The 18,117-nt window shown below is 39.9% G+C and overlaps 2 protein-coding genes across 2 annotated transcripts in view; both read left to right on the top strand.

The window, feature by feature from the left end:
- Nucleotides 1-18,117, top strand: part of LOC140714176 (secretory carrier-associated membrane protein 5) — a 366,120-nt gene that overhangs the window by 227,182 nt on the left and 120,821 nt on the right. The window lies entirely within an intron of this gene.
- The window catches only part of LOC140714472 (dual oxidase 2-like), a 109,024-nt gene that overhangs the window by 76,973 nt on the left and 13,934 nt on the right, over nt 1-18,117 (top strand). The window contains exons 23-29 of the mRNA XM_073025767.1: nt 4,170-4,400; nt 6,372-6,471; nt 8,247-8,296; nt 11,304-11,431; nt 14,648-14,801; nt 15,802-16,034; nt 17,947-18,105. Of these exons, the coding sequence (XP_072881868.1) occupies nt 4,170-4,400; nt 6,372-6,471; nt 8,247-8,296; nt 11,304-11,431; nt 14,648-14,801; nt 15,802-16,034; nt 17,947-18,105 (1,055 nt within the window). The remainder of the gene's footprint in view (nt 1-4,169; nt 4,401-6,371; nt 6,472-8,246; nt 8,297-11,303; nt 11,432-14,647; nt 14,802-15,801; nt 16,035-17,946; nt 18,106-18,117) is intronic.

Genomic DNA, 18,117 nt, shown 5'->3' with positions numbered 1-18,117 from the left:
CTACAGAAATCAAATCAAGTTTAATTATCATTCAAACCATATATAGATACAGCTGAACAAGACAGTGTTCCTCTGGGGCCAAGGTACAAAACATTCAAATCAAGAAATAACATTCAAAATAGCGAGTAACATAATTCAAAATAGTGATCAAAGAAGCATATTCACTCAAAAAAAGAACATAGTCCAAGAACCTGAACAAATGTCCAGCAATCGATGAAACAGTTTCCTGGCAATGTGCAGTCACAGTAATCCAGCAAGTCAGTCAAACATGGGAGGGTAGCAATGATAGGAGAGGCCAGGCTTGAGCTGAGTGCAGATGCCATGCTGTAATGCTTCAACACTTCCACGTTTCCTCTCACTCGGTCTGCAGTGGCAGGCAAGCCCAAGGCTTGAGGCCTAGTCCTCGCTATAACTGAGTCTACACAGCTCCTATGTCATCTGTCCCTCCACCAAACAAAGGTAACAGGCTTGTGGTAACTTCCACTATCACTGTCCAAAGAGTCTTGCAATCAAAAGTGAAATGCCCAAGACAATCTCCCATGGTTACACTGCACCAACTTCAATGCTTCTGAGTAGCAGACAGCAACATGGTCTGCAGCCAGGTCAGCTCCTTCATACCCAAACGGGCTCCTTCAACATCCCGGCAAGCTCCCCTGATATCCCGATGGGCTCCTCTGATATCCTGACCAGCTCTTTCTCCAACATCCCAGCTGGTCCCTTTGATACCACGGCCAGCTCCACCATCGACATCAGTCCAACTAATCTAATCAGTCCAACTTCTCCAGCTAAACATTCCAAAATTCTAAGTATCGATGCAGTATACAACCTGCGATTTATCTTCCCACAGACAGCCATAAAACAAAGAAATACCATGAACCCGTTGAAAGAAAACATCAACCAGCCAATGCACAAAAAAACAACAAATTGCGCAAACGGCAAAAAAATGAGCCGAAAAAACACAGAATATAAAAATCAAAATACAGATTCATTGAAACAGTCCAGGAATGTTCCATTTTGTTCAGTCCAATTGATCACTGTGTTGTTCGTTGCATCTACCTTTACACCTGCTGCTCCATCCTTTGACCTATAACTCTGGTTCCCATCCTCCTGCCAAACTAGTTTAAACTCTCTAATAGCACTAGCAAATCTGCCCACATAGACCACACAAGTTCAGGTATAACCCATCCTTTTTGTACAGGTCATACCTTTCCCAAAAGATCCCAAAGATCTACAAATCTGAAGCCCTGTCTCCCACATCAGTTCTTCAGCCACTCATTCATCTACCATATGACCCTTTTCTTACCCGCACTGCAGGGGTTATTATCTTTGAGGTTCTGCTTTTGAGCTTCCTACGAAGTTACCAATATTCTCACTTCAAGACCACATTTTTATTCTCATCGATCTGAACTGAGACCACAGCCCTCCATACCCATCCCATCCAAATATCTCTTCCGGATCGACAAAATCTCCTGTCTGTTTCCCTAACTATTAAATCCACTATCATCACTTTACGTTACGTGGATTTTCTGGTGTAGTCTGTTTTGTCATATGCTTTTGTGATATCATTCTGGGGGGAACGTTGTCTCATTTTTAAATTGTATTGCATTTGTGGTTTCTAAATGACAATAAACTGAATCTTATCTGATCTGATCTGATCATGGCTCTCTTCTGCTCCCCCCTTCCCATCTAAGCCACAGAGCCAGACACAGTGCTCAGAACAGTTGATGTTTTGGGTTGAAACCCTGCATCACGACTGAGAGCTTAGCCTGGAATTGATTTTATCAGAGGAAATAATTTTACTTACCATATCAAACTTTTATATTCATCTTTAACAGCACAATTGTCTACAGCAGGAGCTCCCACCCTTGCTTAACGATATTGGTCCATGGCATAAAGGAGGCTGGGAACTGGTCTAAGAGGATCACAACTTTGTTCTATTTAGAATCAGAATCACAGAACACTACAGCACAGAAACAGGTCTTTTGGCCCATCTAGTCTGTGTCAAACTATTATTCTGCTAGTCTCATCGATCTGAACCGAGACCATAGCCCTCCATACCCATCACATCCAAATATCTCTTAAATGTTGAAATTGAACCCACATCCACTACTTCTGGCAGGTCATTTTACATTCTTACCACTCCCTGAGTGAAGAAGTTCATTTCAACTTGCACCCTTAACCTATAACCTCTCATTCCAGTCTCAGCCAACTTCAGTGGAAATCCCTGCTTGCATTTCCCCTATCTATATCCCTCAAAGTTTTGTATACCTCTATCAAATCTCCCCTCATTCTTATATACTTGAGGGAATAAAGTCTTAACCTTTTCAACCTTTCCCTATAGCTCAGGTCCTCAAGTCCTAGCAACATCATTGTAAATTTTCTCTGCACTCTTTCAATCTTATTGATGTCTTTCCTGTAGTAAGAGACCAGAACTGCACACAATACTCTAAATTAGGCCTCACTAATATTTTATACAATTTCAACATAACATCCTATCTCCTGGACTCAACACTTTGATTTATGAAGGCCAATTTGCCAAAAGCTCTCTTTATGACCCTGTGGTGAACTACATATACCTGTCTGGACTGCTCCTGTGGCTCCTCCCACAGACCCCTGTATAAAGGTGATTGAGGCCTGATGCCCAGCCTCATTCTCCAGGATGTAGTGTTGTTCATTCTTCCAGTCAATAAAAGCCGATATCTCGCTTCTTACGTTTCAGCGTGAGTTATTGATGGTGCATCAGACCCTTACCTACCTCTGATGCCATTTTCATGATCTCATGAGTTTGGCAGGGCCGGAGTTTGTTTCCCCTAGACTTATGCAGCCAAGGAAACCAAAGTGCTTCACAAGGAACATCATTTATCATGACTTCATATATTAATGAAAATGTATCACTGTGAATCACCAAGTCAATTCCTGAGATGCTTTGCCCAGAGTTGAACGAGTTATTTCAGATTCAGATTTATTTATCACATGTACATTAAAACATAGAGTGAAATGTGATGCCACATATTCCAGCACCAACGTAGCAGGCCCACAATGTTCAACACAAGCAGCAGCAGCAACAACAGAACAAAGCAAGCCTTTTTCCAACCCTCAAACCCATCCACTCACTCCCACACATAGGCAGGCCTCCCCTGGGCCTTCAGCGTATTTTACATGTGTCTGCTAATTTGTATCTTATCCAGTTACTGGATTAGTTGAGATAAAGATATTAATTCTTGCACCTATTGATAACTGTTACAGTTGAATGACTTTCTCAAACTTTGTTTCTACCTGATCTGCTATTTCCAGGATTCTCATAACCTACTGTATGAATTTTATTTCCTTGTTGGTAAGTAGGTGTGATAATTTGAAAGACAAATCAACTGCTAGAAATAGTCAGCGGGATAGGTAGAATCTGTGGGAAGATAAACAGCTAATTTTTCAGATCAAAGACGCTTTGTCAGAACTGGGAAGGAAACAAAAGAGCTTTTTGAGAACGCAAACACAAGAAAATCTGCAGATGCTGGAAATTTAAGCAACACACACAGATTGCTGGGGGAATGCAGCAGCCCAGGCAGCATCTATAGGAATAAGTACAGTCGACGTTTCTGGCTGAGACATCGACTGTACTTCTTCCTATAGATGCTGCCTGGCCTGCTGCGTTCCACCAGCATTTTGTGTGTGTGGCTTTTTGAGAAGTTGAGAGGGTGGGGGAGTGCAATGTCTCTAACAGGGTGAAACCAGGGTGACCATGGGAATAAAATGTAAAGAAGGCAACTGGCCAATGAGTGAATGGGAACAGTTAAAGAGTGAAAATAGACACAAAAATGTGGGAGTTGTGAAATGCAGAGCAGGAAGACATACCTGACAGGTCAGGCTGGCCATGACCTCCAGTTACAGACAAAAAAAAAGAGAAAAAGTAAAACAGCATGTATGGATGACTAATACAGTCATAGAAATCAAGTTATCTGACGTCGAGCCCAGAGGGTTGCAATATGCCCATATACAGATAGTGTTGTTACTCTTTGGATAAGGCATCACACTGCACAGAGATGGGCTGCTTAGCCCTCCATATTATTGTTAACCATCAATATTAATCCGAGTTACCTGCACATACATATGTTGAACTCTCTTGAATAAGTTCATTGTTTGCCTGGACTGATAAGCTCCTGCTTTCTCTTCAGACTATGCTGTTTTAAGGGAGCACTCTGGAGTACCTCAGACCACAAGGCCTGGCATCACCATTGCCCGTGGATCAGCAGCTGCAGTCTCCTTCATGTACTCGTACCTCCTGCTTACTATGTGCCGCAATCTCATCACGGCACTGCGTGAAACCTTCCTCAACCGCTACATCCCCTTTGATTCAGCCGTTGACTTTCATCGTTGGGTTGCATTGTCTGCTCTCATCTTCTCAAGTACGTACAACGCTGTGCACACCACTTAGAACCATAAGTCATGGGAGCAGAATTAGGCCCTTCAGATCTACTCAATCATGGCTGATTTATTTTTCCTCTCAACCCCATTAACCTGCCTTTTCCCTATAATATTTGACACCCTTACTAATCAAGAACTTATCAACCTCTATTTAAATATAAGAAATGACCTGGCCTCCACAGCCGTCTGTGGCAATGAATTCTACAGATTCACCACTCAGTTAATGCTGACAGCATTCCATCTCATATCTCTCTTAAATAGGTGACTCCTTTTGAAATTCTGCCCCTAATTCTACATATCCATCTAGAGAAAGTCATCCTGTTGCATCAGCTATCATAAAATTGCCCTCTGAATGAGATCCAAACCTTCATCCCTGGTTGATGCTGTAAGCTGATCTGAGATCAGGAAGAAGGATTGCTAAATTTTGCTCAGTGTCTGTGATTAGGAAGGTCAAAGCATCCAAGATTCCATTTCCTAGTTATTAATCAGTGATTTTCCACAAAAGGCGAGGCAGTGGGATCCTTCTACCTGAATTGAAAAACTTGCACAGAGCAGAGGCCATTCTTCCATGCCATCTTCTCGCAGCTACCATCGGGTGGGAGGTACAGAAACCTGAAATCCTGTCCCACCAGGTATAGGAACTGCTACTTCCTTTCAGCCATTCAATTCCTGAACCATCCTACACAGCTTTAATTACTACTTGTTATTACAACGCTTTGGCCATTTTGGCCATGAAAATTTTCCTTGAAAAATGTTTCCTTGTAAAAATTGGCTATAATTAATGTTTTTCTTGTGAATTTTGTGTATCTAATGCTATGAACCTGCAATGTTGCTGCAAGTAAGATTTTTCACTGCACATGTGCCTACATGTGCATATTACAATAAACTTGACTTTGAATTTGAACAGTAATTAAAATATCTTAAAATATACACATCAAATTGTATTGTTTTTGCCAATCAATTAGCCAAACTAGAAACTACAAAGACAGACTGAAAAGTTCAAATACATAGAACATAGAACAGGACACCAGAGTACAGACCCTTTGGACACAACGTTGTGGCAGTCTTTCAAACTACTACAAGAGTAATCTAATACTTCCTTTCCACATAGCCCTCTCACATAGACCTCCATTTTTCTGTCATTCATGTGCCTACCTCAGAATCTGTTAAATGTCTCTAATGTATCTGCCTCTGTTCCATTTACCCACCATTCTCTCTCTGTTTAAAAAAAATTACCTCTGACACTGCCCTAAAATCAACTAAATATTATGCCCTTTCATATTAGTCATTTCTGCCCGAGGAAAATGGTGCTGTTTGTCCACTCTCTCTATGTCTCTTATCATCCTTTACATCTCTATTAAGTCTCCTCTCATCCTCCTTTGCTCCAAAAAGAAAAGCCCTAGTTCGCTCAACCTATCCTGATGGTGCTCTCTAATTCAGGCAGCATACTGGTAAATATCGTCTGGAATGCTCTAAAGTTTTCATGTTCTTCCTATAATGAGCTGACCAGAATTGAGCACGATAATCTAAGTGTGGCAACATTATCCTGCGGTTTTAAACTCAATCACACAACTAATGAAGTTAAAAAAACACATGCCTTCTTAACCACCCTATCATCTGAAAACAGGGCTCGTCTGGGATTTGAACCAGGGATCACTCTCATATCATCCCTAACATCAGCTTAAGCGAGAATCATATCCCTAGACCTATAGCCAATGCTAATTACTGACTGTCTTAAATAGATAAGTTATCAAGAGATATATACTTAACTGAATAAGTTCCTTGTGTGGTTAAAACCATTGAGCAGGAGAATCTGTTTTAAATTTGAACTCAGATCAATGGTGAGAGACAAATACTGTATCTGATCAATTGTTCTATATATTGACTGCTGGTTGTGGTTTATGCAAGTCAGAAGTATATCTACAATGTATTTATTTAACTATATTTTGCAGTACTCCACAGTGCAGCTCATGCGGTTAATATCTACACATTTTCTGCTAACCCACTCAGTGTTCTTGCCTGCCTCTTCCCTGAATCAATTTACGATGATGGGTAAGTTCAATTAAAATAAATCAGAAAAATTACAATTTACTCTGCATCCCTCAAAATCTCAGGACAAAACATATGCTTCATACATAAGTTGTATAGCTGTCATACATAAGTAAAAAAAATCACACTTACGTATTACTTTTGATCCTTTGAACAAGAGGAGAAGGAATAATCTAGAACTAAGCCAATTGATCATTGAACATCTAAATGAGGTCCAATATTGGTTGTTCCAATTTTGATCACTTTCGCTATTCACACTTGTAATTCAAATGCTTGTCAGTTTCTATCTTTAATATATGCACTGATCTGTCTTGACAACTCTCAGAGGGAAAATAATCCGGAGGTTTTCATCCCCATGAAAGGAGATATCCCATCTTATCTTCTCATCTCTATTTTAAGTGGGTGATCACTTATTCTGAAACTATGCCTTTTATTTCTAGCTCCCCAGCTAGGGAGAATATCCTCTCAACATCCGAGTCCCCTTCAGAATCTTACCTATTTCAATAATATCCCCTCTCAATCTTCTGAACTCTAGTGTATATGGCCCTACCTACACAATCTTTCTTCATATGTCACCCCTTCATCTCAGGAGATCATGAATCTCCTTTGCATCACATCCAACACTATATTATTCCGTAAATGCAAAGACCAAAATTGTGTACTGTATAGTATTCCACATGCTGTCTCATCAACATCTTATAAATCTGCATCAAACCTTCACTACCTTTATACTCCACATTCTTTGCAATAACACTAGCATTAATCTTCCTATTTACTTGTCGTACTTCCTGCTAACTTTTTGTGTTTTATGTACCAGAGCCCCTGATATCTTTTGTTCTGAAATATTTTGCAATCTCACTCCATGTACATAATTATTTTCTTTTTCAGTCTTCCTTGCATACTTGGAAACCTCACATTTTCTTCTGCATGTGAACTTTTTAGCCACAATTATTCTTTCTACATCTCTTTTCATGCTGTCTGTGTCCTCTTCTAACATGTTCATCATCTACCTTTGTCTCTTCATCTAAGTTATTACTATAGGTTGCGAAGAGTTGAAGAATCAGCACTGATCCCCTGTGGCAACCCCTTGGTTACTGATTACCAATCTAAAAATGACCCTTTTACCTTCATTATCCATTTTCTTTTACTTGTCCAAGCCCATTGAGATGTCAATACTTTACAACTAATTCTATGTAGTGGTATGCAACTTTTTATGAAGCACCTTACCAAATACCTTCTGGAAATTCAAACACGGCAGATCTGCTACTTCTCTTTATCTACCTGTTACTTCTTCAAAGAACTACAGCAAATTGGTCGAACACAGTTCCCCTTTCATAAAACCACATGGATAATCACGTGATTAACTGAATAGAATGAGTCACAACATTTTCAAAATTACTCATAGTTTTTTGCTTTCTGTCTTCTTTCTTGAATAGTGGTGTTACATTCATGATTTTCCAAATGCGTTAAGGGAGCAGAAGAGGTTGACTGGGATGCTGACCGAATTGGAGAGCATTGCTATAAGAAGTTCCAATCTTGGGTTGTTTTCTGTGACAGTGCAGAATGGGGCAATAGCAATAGCAACAGAGCAATATAGGGCCCCTGCCCCCTCCCTCTTCACTCCTGACGAAGGGTCTCCGCCCGAAACGTTGACTGCTCATTTCCACGGATGCTTCTCGACCTGTTGAGTTCCTCCAGCATGTTGTATGTGTTGCACTGTTGTAACTCATGATGCCTTGCTGCATATTATAACTTACAATGTTGCCTTTCTCCTGCAGATCTGAACTGCCCCTGAAATATTACTGGTGGTTCTTTCAGAACATTACAGGTACCCACACTCTCATAAGGCTAAATCTTACAAAGAAATATTTGCACACATAATAGGAAGTTTACAATACCATGAATGTGTCCTCTGTTGTAAAATGTGAGATATGGTTATGTGTATTTGTCAAACTGCTACTTTGGAGTATAGCTGCAAAAAGCAAAAAAAAATTTCTGAAATTTCAGTTTAACACAATCCTTAATACATGGTGTGTTCAGCACGTGCAACATTGCAAATGGACTCTTAAGATGTGGGCGGAAATGGTGCAAAGCCAATTTGGAATAAAACTGCAAGGGCCTGATAATCTAAGTTCCACAATACTCAAAATGACCCACAGACAAAGTAACCATTCATATATAGTAATTATCAGTTTCAGCTGATATTCACTCATCTTGTGTCTGCACGAGCTGGTAGCCGAATAAAAAAAGGCAAATTGCCTATGTTAGTCGAGGCACTGAGTTCAAGATATAGGAAGTTTTATAAAGTTCTTGTTAGGCCACACTTGGAATACTGTGTGCAATTTTGATCATCCCATCAAGGAAAGGATGTGGAGATGTCAGAGAGAGAGCAGAAGAGGTTGACCAGGATGTTGCCTGAATTAGAGAACATGTGCTGTAACGAGAGATTACAATCTTAGTTTTCTCTGTAGTGACAAAGGCTGATAGGAGATTTTATTAAGGTTTATAAGGATATGGGAGGCATAGATACATTAGACAGCCAGTATCTTTCTCCCAGGATTGAAATATATAATACTAGAAAGTTTGCCTTTAAAGTGAAAGTGGGTTAAGTTTAAAATGGAGCAAGTTATTTTATACAGAGGGTGGTGGGTGTCTGGAATGCACTGCCAGGGGTGATGGCGGAGGCAGATTTGATAGAGGATTGAAGAGGATCTTAGATAGGAATGTGCTGAGAATGGAGGGATATGGACATTGTATTTGTAGAAGGAATTAATTAATTAGGCATTTAATTACTTGTGTATAACATCATTGGCCAAAGGGCCTGTTCCTGTGCTGTACTTTTCTATATGCACACTTTTATTACTTTTCACAAAAGTTGATTATTTGGTGGCAGGGTGAAGATATGTCTCTACCTAAGGAGGTGTAAGGCACTACTCCTCCTGATAGTCAGCAGGTCACCCTTGGGTAAGTTGTAGCACCTGCTTAGTCCCCGATTAGGGTGACATGACGCCATGGGTGCAGGCAGTGGATGGTAGTATGAGCAGCTAGTGCATATCACAAGTCCTGGTTATGCAACCACTGATGCCAGGCAGACAGTCTCTGAAGCGTATTAATAATGGATGAGGCCACCTGTCTTGTGAAGACACTACGCAGAAGAAGGTAATGATAAACCACTTCCGTAGAAAAATTTGACAAGAACAATCATGGTCATGGAAAGACCATGATCACCCATATCATACGACATGGCCCACAATAAACAGATGGACAAACTCCAGTAAAAATCTCACACTCATGTCAGAATCCTTTGAGATCTTCTTCTTGAAAACCGACTTGACTCCTCTAACTATGGGGAGCATGACAGCCAAACTTATCTTGCTCATTTTCATTTCCATAAGATGCACTTTCTATCTGTTAATTGTGCAGCAATCAGGAATGCAAATTTGTAGTGATTTTTGTTTCTCCATCAAACTCAGGAATACACACATGAATCATGGCTACTTCTGTTTGATCTATGCCAACACAAACCAAGAGTTTTTTTTAATTAATATATGCGACATGGGCTTCCTCAGGAATACCTGACTCTTGAGAAGATGCTTGTAAGCTATTTTTTTCCAATGCTGCAGCTTGTGTGTTAATAGCGATTTTATAGAGAGTTTGGTAGGCCAATGGTACCTATGAAAGAGTAGCAATATATTTCTAAGTATAGTTTGTGATTTGGAAAAAAACCTTGCATATATTTTTTCAGTTGTTTACTTCCCTTGTGTTCCAAAGGCATGGGGGTCTTGAAGAAGCCTTATTGAGTGACTGAATTTTATTTTGTTGGCCATATTTTGGTGGAGAGATTGAATCCTTAGTTTGATAGGTGGGATGTCAGTCATGCAGGATCCTATGCCTTGAGGGTAGAGAGGCATAGAGTTATACAGCACAGAAACAGGCCCTTCAGCTCAATTGGTCCATGCCGACTAAGATGTCCCATCTAAGTTAATGCTATTTGCCTATGTTTGGTCCATAATCTTCTACTGTTTCCAATTCATGTACCTGTACAGCTGTCTTTTAAAAATTGTTATTATACCTGCCTCAATCACTTCTTCTGGCAGCTTGTTTCATATATGCATGTGTACCATCGACTGTGTAATAGAAGTTGCTACTCAAGTTCCTCTCAAACCCTTCGCCCCTCACCCTAAACCTATGCCCTCCAGTCCTTGATTCTCCAATCCTGGGAAAAGGACAGTGCATTCACCCTTTTGTTGAGGTTGTTAAGTATTTTTATAACTGGAATCAGCTCGCCATGTGGAAATAATCTTGCATACTCCTGGCTTGTGCCATATGAATGACAGAAAGACTTTGAGAGATCAAGAGGTGATTTTCACATCACATAATTCCCAGCCTTTAAAGCTGCTACCTTCGAGCTTTCTACATCTGTGCATGAAAGGAATTAATTTTACTATATTAGTATCAAATACCGTAGGTCAAACTTCAGAATAAATCTCATCATTCACATAAAATCCATGAAAAATATTTCTCATTTTTATATCTTTTCTTGTGTGAAATGCAAAATCTGTGGTGACTAGAATTGAAATGGTCTCCTACTCACTGAATATGAAATTGAACTGGTAGCCATACAGCTAGGATGGGCAGTGTTGATCTCACTAAGATAGCTTTAAGAGTTCCATCGTTTTAACTGCACTGGGTCTATGGTTCTGTTGAATTAAACCATTAAGTCAACTGATTTATGAAAACTATTGTTGGAAACCTTAGGTTTGCTAAGCAATGCATTGTGAAGAATCTACCAGGTGGACCTTTAATGACTATTAATATTTTGTTTTCTTTTCCAGGAATGACTGGGGTTCTTCTTCTTTTCGCCTTTTCTTTTCTACACATCTTTGCCTTGCGTTATTTCCGACGCAGTAGCTTTCGAGCATTCTGGGTGTCACACCATCTCTATATTGTGATATACATCTTGGTAAGGACAATTTTCTCTGAAGTGACAAGGAATTTTCAAACCAAACCAAAGTTTAATTTAGAGACACAAATTAAATTAATTTGAGGTGATTGAGCGGACAACAGTGAACTTAGTTTGGAGACCATTCCTGCATGCAGTGCATGTAGACTGTGGAACTAGATAACAAACCAGATGTAAACACAAGTGACTGCAGGTGCAGGAAATCAGGAGGAGCACAAAAGAGGATAGGGAAGCTCAGTGGTCAGACAGCGGTATGGGGGGAAATCGAGGTTTTGGGCTGGGACTCATTTTCCTCTATATGTGCTGCCTGACCTACTGAGTTCATCCAACAACTTGTGTATTGAACCAACTAGATGTAGCAAGTTCAGTAAGACTGGTCATTTCAAGATTAATAAATACTGCAAAATTGAATACTGCAAAATTACTGTTGAAGAGCATGATCCATTGAAGCGTCTCAAGGAAACATACTTCTCACTTCTATCACCCTAGCATTACATGCCTTTGGAAATAGTCATCTAAGAATTTGAACCAGAAGCAGGTTTATCATGATTTAATCAGTTCCCCTCCACCACCACCTTCCTCTGTCTGGTGCAACTAGTCCTCACTCAACAATTCCTCTTTCATCTCCTTCCACTTACTCCAAAACCATGATGTAGCTATGGGCACCTGCATGAGCACCAGCTATGTTTGCCTTTTCGTTGGCTATGTGAACCAGTCCAAGTTCCAATGTTGACTATTCATCAACAGATCTAAGTTAGGAAACTCACTATGCAACTGTTAATTAATCAACGCTCCACTTTATTTTCTCTGCACAAACAATAGTGTAATAATGTTGACTCCAAGCCAATAGCTTAAAACATGAATTCTACTGTTTTCTCTGTACCGATGCTCACTCAGATCACTTCTCCAATTTATAATACCAATATAGAGATCTTTCATTGGCCAGATGATTTATTGTTTCTCTCCCAGCCCCTGACATGGTGGTTCTTCCTTACGATAGTTAGTCTCCGGAATTCTCGCCCCTTTGCATTTGAAGCTCCTAACTCATATAGTCTTCCATATCAGTTCAAATGTTGTGCTTCAATTGTGTTCACTTGAGGCCATCTGATGGACCTGTGTCAGATTCCCATTGGATGTAGTTCAAGGGCTACACAACTTTCTGCTTTAGGTGTCTTCTTTTGTTCTGCTCGACTCTGGTCCAAACCAATTTAACTGGGTCATCAAGATATTGGACCAAGATAACGAGAACACTTCTGCAAACCTGCCATTGTGCACAATACAGAGCTTATCTGAGAATAATTTCAGGTATAGCAGATCAATAACAGAAACTTCTTGTGTCCACATTCATTTGCTCTGATTCAGTTATCTCAGAGCAAGAATCAGTTCATCAAACAGTTCACCAAATGGAGGTTACAGAGCAGCTTCACAAAATAGCAGCCTCCATTCCTTGAAGCACCTGGCAAGAACAAAGACAACTGCTTTGTCTACTTCCACTGTCCTTGACTCATTTGAGTTTGATGTTTCCTTCCATCTTTTAATTCCTTCATGGCTAAAATCAAATCTTCCCCTGGTAACACTCCCCAACTCTTTCTACACTACTATGAAGACTGCATTGTGCCACTTCATGTACCCATGCTGATCTTGTCAAATTCATCAATTTTGCCTCCACCTTCCACCGTGCCCTCAAATTCACTTGATCTGTTTCTGACGCCTCTCTCCCTTTCTCAATCTCCCTGTCTCCATCTCTGGAGACAGACTATCTGCTGATATCTTTTATAAACCTAATGACTCTAACACCTATCATGACTATACTCTTCCCATCTAGTCACTTGTATGCCATTTTCTTTTCTCAGTTCCACTGTCCCTGCTATATCTGCTCCCAGGATGAGGCTTTTCTTTCCAAAACATCAGAAATATTCTCCTTCTTCAAAGAAAGGGGTTTCCTTTCCTCTACCAGTACTGCTGCCATAACCCACATCTCATCTGTTTCCCAGACATTTTCCCTCATTCCTTCTTCCTGCCACCTTAACAGGGATAGAGTTTCTCTTGTCTGTATATACCACCCTATGAGCCTCCACATCCAGCATGTCATTCTCCGCAAATTTCACCATCTTCAATGGGATCCTACTATTAAACTACTTTACCTCCTGCCCACCAATCTCCACTTTCCACAGGGATTGCTCTCACTGTAAATTTCCTTGTCTATTTGTCCCTCCCCACTGATCTCCCTCTTGGCACTTATGCCGGCAAGTGGGGCTAGTACTACACCTTCCCATTCACCTCCCTCACCACAATTAAGAACCTCAAACAGTCATTCCAGATGAGGCAACACTTCACTGTGAATCTGTTGGGGTCATCTACAATATCTGGTGCTCCCAATCCAGCCGCCTTTACATCAGTGAGACCCAATGTAGATTGGGGTACCACTTTGTTGAGCAACTTCACTCCATCTGTAAAAAGCAGAATTTCGTAGTGGCCAACCATTTTAATTCCAATCCCCATTCCCATTCCAACACTTCATCCATGGCCTCCTCTATTGACATGATGGTGGATGAGTAACACCTCATATTCATTCTGGGTAGCACCCCAACCTAACACCCTGAACATCGATTCCTCTGATTTCTGGTAATTTGGCACCTCTCCCCCCTCTCTCTGTTTCCATTCCCCATTATGCCTCCCTTTATACACTTTTTCTTTTTCACACCTGTCCATAACCTCCCTCTGGTACGTCCACTCTCCTCTTCTATCAGATTCCTTCTTCTTCAGCCATTTACCATTTACCTTCTCCAACAATCACTTCCTAGCTTCTCATTTCATCTTCCCCTTCCAAAGAAGAATATCTGTCAAAGAAGAATAGCTGTCTCCCACATATAACTTTTCCCCAACATTACATGATCAGCTTAGCTACCTTTGCAAACAATAAAAAGATCACAATAAAAGTAAATATCTTCACTTCCTCTGGCCCTGGCATGGGAAAGAATGTGGTCTTATTGGTGATGCTAATTCTACAAACAATTAATAAAAAAGGAAGTCAGAAATTCATTGGAGGAATGCCACATTTGTCTTCTAATTTCATGCACAAGTTGAATTATATAGTCTGATTGTGCTTGGCTTGAAGGTAATAGCTTTAACATTCAGAACTTAAACAATGCCACTATTTAATTTGATTTAAAATATCAACCTTGTCACTGAGCACCTTTTGTCTTTTTGAAACAGACAATCTTACATGGTAGTGCTGCTTTTCCTCAGCCTCAGAAATTCCACATCTACCTTATCGTCCCCACTCTGTTCTTTGTTGGTGACAAATTTGTCAGCTATAGCAGGAAGAAAATTGAGATAGCTGTTGTGAGAGCACAGCTTCTGCCTTCAGGTATGTCGAAAATCTCAGAGTTGTTGACACTGCAAGAACTGGCAATTCCATACAGTCCTCTTCATTGATTTTCTTTACTTTAACATATCTGTATTCTTTGAGCTCAACCTAAGGTGAATGTGAAGCAACCCATGTTTTTGTGGACAAGTGAGTTCTCATACGTGCTAACCAATACTATTTCTGTAAGTATCAAGAACAAATTAGGTAGCTATTGCTATATACTGTACCTGCCTGGACAACATATCGGGGATTTATTGGCCTAAAAAGCCATATGAAATGCAAGATTTTCTACTGTGAGGTTTCTGTAACAATTTTTCAAACACATACAGTAGCAAGAGGGTTACCAACCGGTGAACGTACAGAAGAGAAAGAACTAGTGAATGCACTTTACTGATGCATTCATATGGCCATTGAGTTGACAGTGGCATTTGCAAAACACACTTTATGTTCTGGGAAATATAAACTGAAATATCAATAAGGAACATTTCAATTTGTTGGCAGTAGCATTTAATCTATCTGGCTGACAGGAAACTATTGAAATCAGATGCAGTGTTGGTTTCATACCCAATTATTTTACTGTGTCCTGAAGAGGGAAAAGAGGGAAATATTAGGAGGGATATGAAACTGGAGTTTCACTTGATCCCTTGGTTTATCGGTCAAGTATGGGTTTTTCCTTGATTCTGAGGACTTGCCTCACCCCAGAGTAGAAAATATTCATGCTAGGCAAGCTCAGTAACCAACACTCCCTGCTCAAGTGAACTACATTCAGCTACAGAATGAACATCGTTGTAGAATGTCAAAATTCCCAAATTTGTTTGCATTGGGTGTGATTGGAACGAAGTGTGTCTTTGACCTGTATGCCTTATCTAATGGAATTTGGATAAGATATTTCATTACATTTTACTAAATACTTCATTGAGCAAGTTGACATTTGCTCTTCCAGCTAAAAATGTGATTTTTTTTGAGAAAATCATCCAAAATTTAAACATTATTTTTGTAGGTGTTACCTACCTTGAATTTAAACGGCCCAGAGATTTTGACTACAAGTCTGGTCAGTGGGTAGGTATTGCAAGTCTTGTCTTGGGAACAAATGAGTACCATCCCTTCACCCTGACTTCAGCTCCTCATGAAGACACCCTTAGCCTTCACATCCGGGCTGTTGGACCATGGACAATGCGCTTACGGGAAATATACTCTCCTGAAAATATAGCAAGAATTGGTTATTACCCAAAGGTAAGAAAATTATTTTAGTTGTCTTTGAGTTCAATTTTGAATGTACAGTATACAAAGTCAAATATTTTCAGCATCTTTTTTCACAAAACAAGGAAATCTCCATAAGATCAAAAGCTTGTTATTTCTGACCATTTCTCATTAGATTTAATGCTGGCTTGGCCTCACTGTTAATATTTTAATTTGTGAAAATTAAGTAAACAAACACCAATTGGTAAACTTGGCAAACACTCCAGTGTACAGTAACGTTGAATGCATGATTTCTGCAATTACTGTCTTTCACCGAAGACATTAAACTAAATGATCCATCTACTTGTTCAAGTAAGATCTACAAGATTGCATAACATTACTGAAAGAACAAAGAGAGTCAAAGAATCGTACAACACAAAGAAGATGCTTTGACCCAACTTTTCCATGCCCATTTAAACTAGTCCCATTTTTCTGTATTTGACTCAAATCTCTCTAAACCTTTCCTATCTATGTATCTGGCAGCAAGGTAGTGTAACAGTTAGTGTAACACTATTACTGTACCAACAAACTGGGCGCAATTCGATCGCTGTCTGTAAAGAGTTTGTATGTTCTCCCCACAACTACGTGGGTTTCTTTCAGGTGCTCTGGTTTCCTCCCACACTTCAAAGGCATATGGGTTAGGGTTATTAAGTTGTGGGCATTCTATTTTAGCGTCAGAAGCATGGTGACACTAGCAGGTTGTTTCCAGTGCATCTACGGAGTGTGTTGGTCGTTGACACAAACAACACTGTATGTTTTCACTGTTCTTTTGTACATGTGATATATAAAGCTAAGCATTAATCTTTAAATTTCTTTTCAATGATGTATCATAATTTTGGATTGTGGTTCTTTAGCAACAAATGCAGAAAAATTCCAATAATCCAGTATCTGACCATTCAGAAGTCCTGATGTTTTAGTACCTAGCAGCAGCTAATGTTTCCTACACTTCCTTCCACTCATCAAGGCCACATTACAGCAATCCCATTCAACTCACTGAGGGTGGTATAAGTGTGGAATGAGCTGCCAGTGGGAGTGATGGATTCGGGTTCAATTGCAACATTTAAGAGAAGTTTGAATAGATACATGTATGAGAGAGCTAAAGACAGCTCTGATCCAGATGAGGGTAGATGGGGCTAGGCAAAAGAAAAACAGGTTGGCATGAACTAGATTGGCTGAAGGGTTTGTTTCTGTGCTGAAGTGTTCAATGTCTCTTGACTCTAAGAATTTCTCTGCATGTTACATGTTGGAGATACATCCTCAAATATTATAGCAGATCAGTATGGGATTGTGAATTGACAGATTGGCAACACAAAGTGGTTAGAAACTTTGATTCAATAAATTGAAGATATGGGGAGAATGGACGCAGACATTTGCAGTTAAATTCTTAATTGAAGAATATTTCTTTGGAGCCATCACAACAAAGGCAGTTCTATATACCAATAAAGTAGATAAACCTACTTAAGTGATCCTTAAACACGAAGAAATCTGCAGATGCTGGAAATTCAAGCAACACACACAAAATGCTGATGGAACGCAGCAGGCCAGTCAGCATCTATAGGAAGAAGTACAGTCAACGTTTTGGGCCGAGACCATTCATCAGGACTAATTCGTTAGTCCTGACAAAGGGTCTCGGCCTGAAATGTCGACTGTACTTCTTCCTATAGATGCTGCCTGGGCTGCTGCGTTCCACCAACATTTTGTGTGGGTAAGTGATCCTTAAATGTGCTGTCAAACAAATTTTAATTATCAATATTCCAAAGGTATGTGTCAGAAAACAAGTAAGTAAAATCTTGGTTGGAGAGATTGTTTTAAGAAGCTTCTGACTATATTGAAGACATAACTGGCACATCTGCAAAGAAGGTCAGTGAAGAAGCACAATAATTCAGATTGAAAATCTCTTCTTTAGATCTATCTGGATGGCCCATTCGGGGAGGGCCACCAAGAATGGAACAAGTTCGATGTGTCAGTTTTGGTAGGAGGTGGGATTGGTGTGACGCCTTTTGCATCTATCCTCAAAGATCTTGTCCACAAGTCAACAATCAAGGACAAAATAACATGTAAAAAGGTAAACTCAAGC

The sequence above is a fragment of the Hemitrygon akajei genome, chromosome 21 (assembly GCF_048418815.1).
Source record: "Hemitrygon akajei chromosome 21, sHemAka1.3, whole genome shotgun sequence".
Lineage (NCBI taxonomy): Eukaryota > Metazoa > Chordata > Chondrichthyes > Myliobatiformes > Dasyatidae > Hemitrygon > Hemitrygon akajei.
This window is presented reverse-complemented; position numbering and strand designations above follow the sequence as displayed.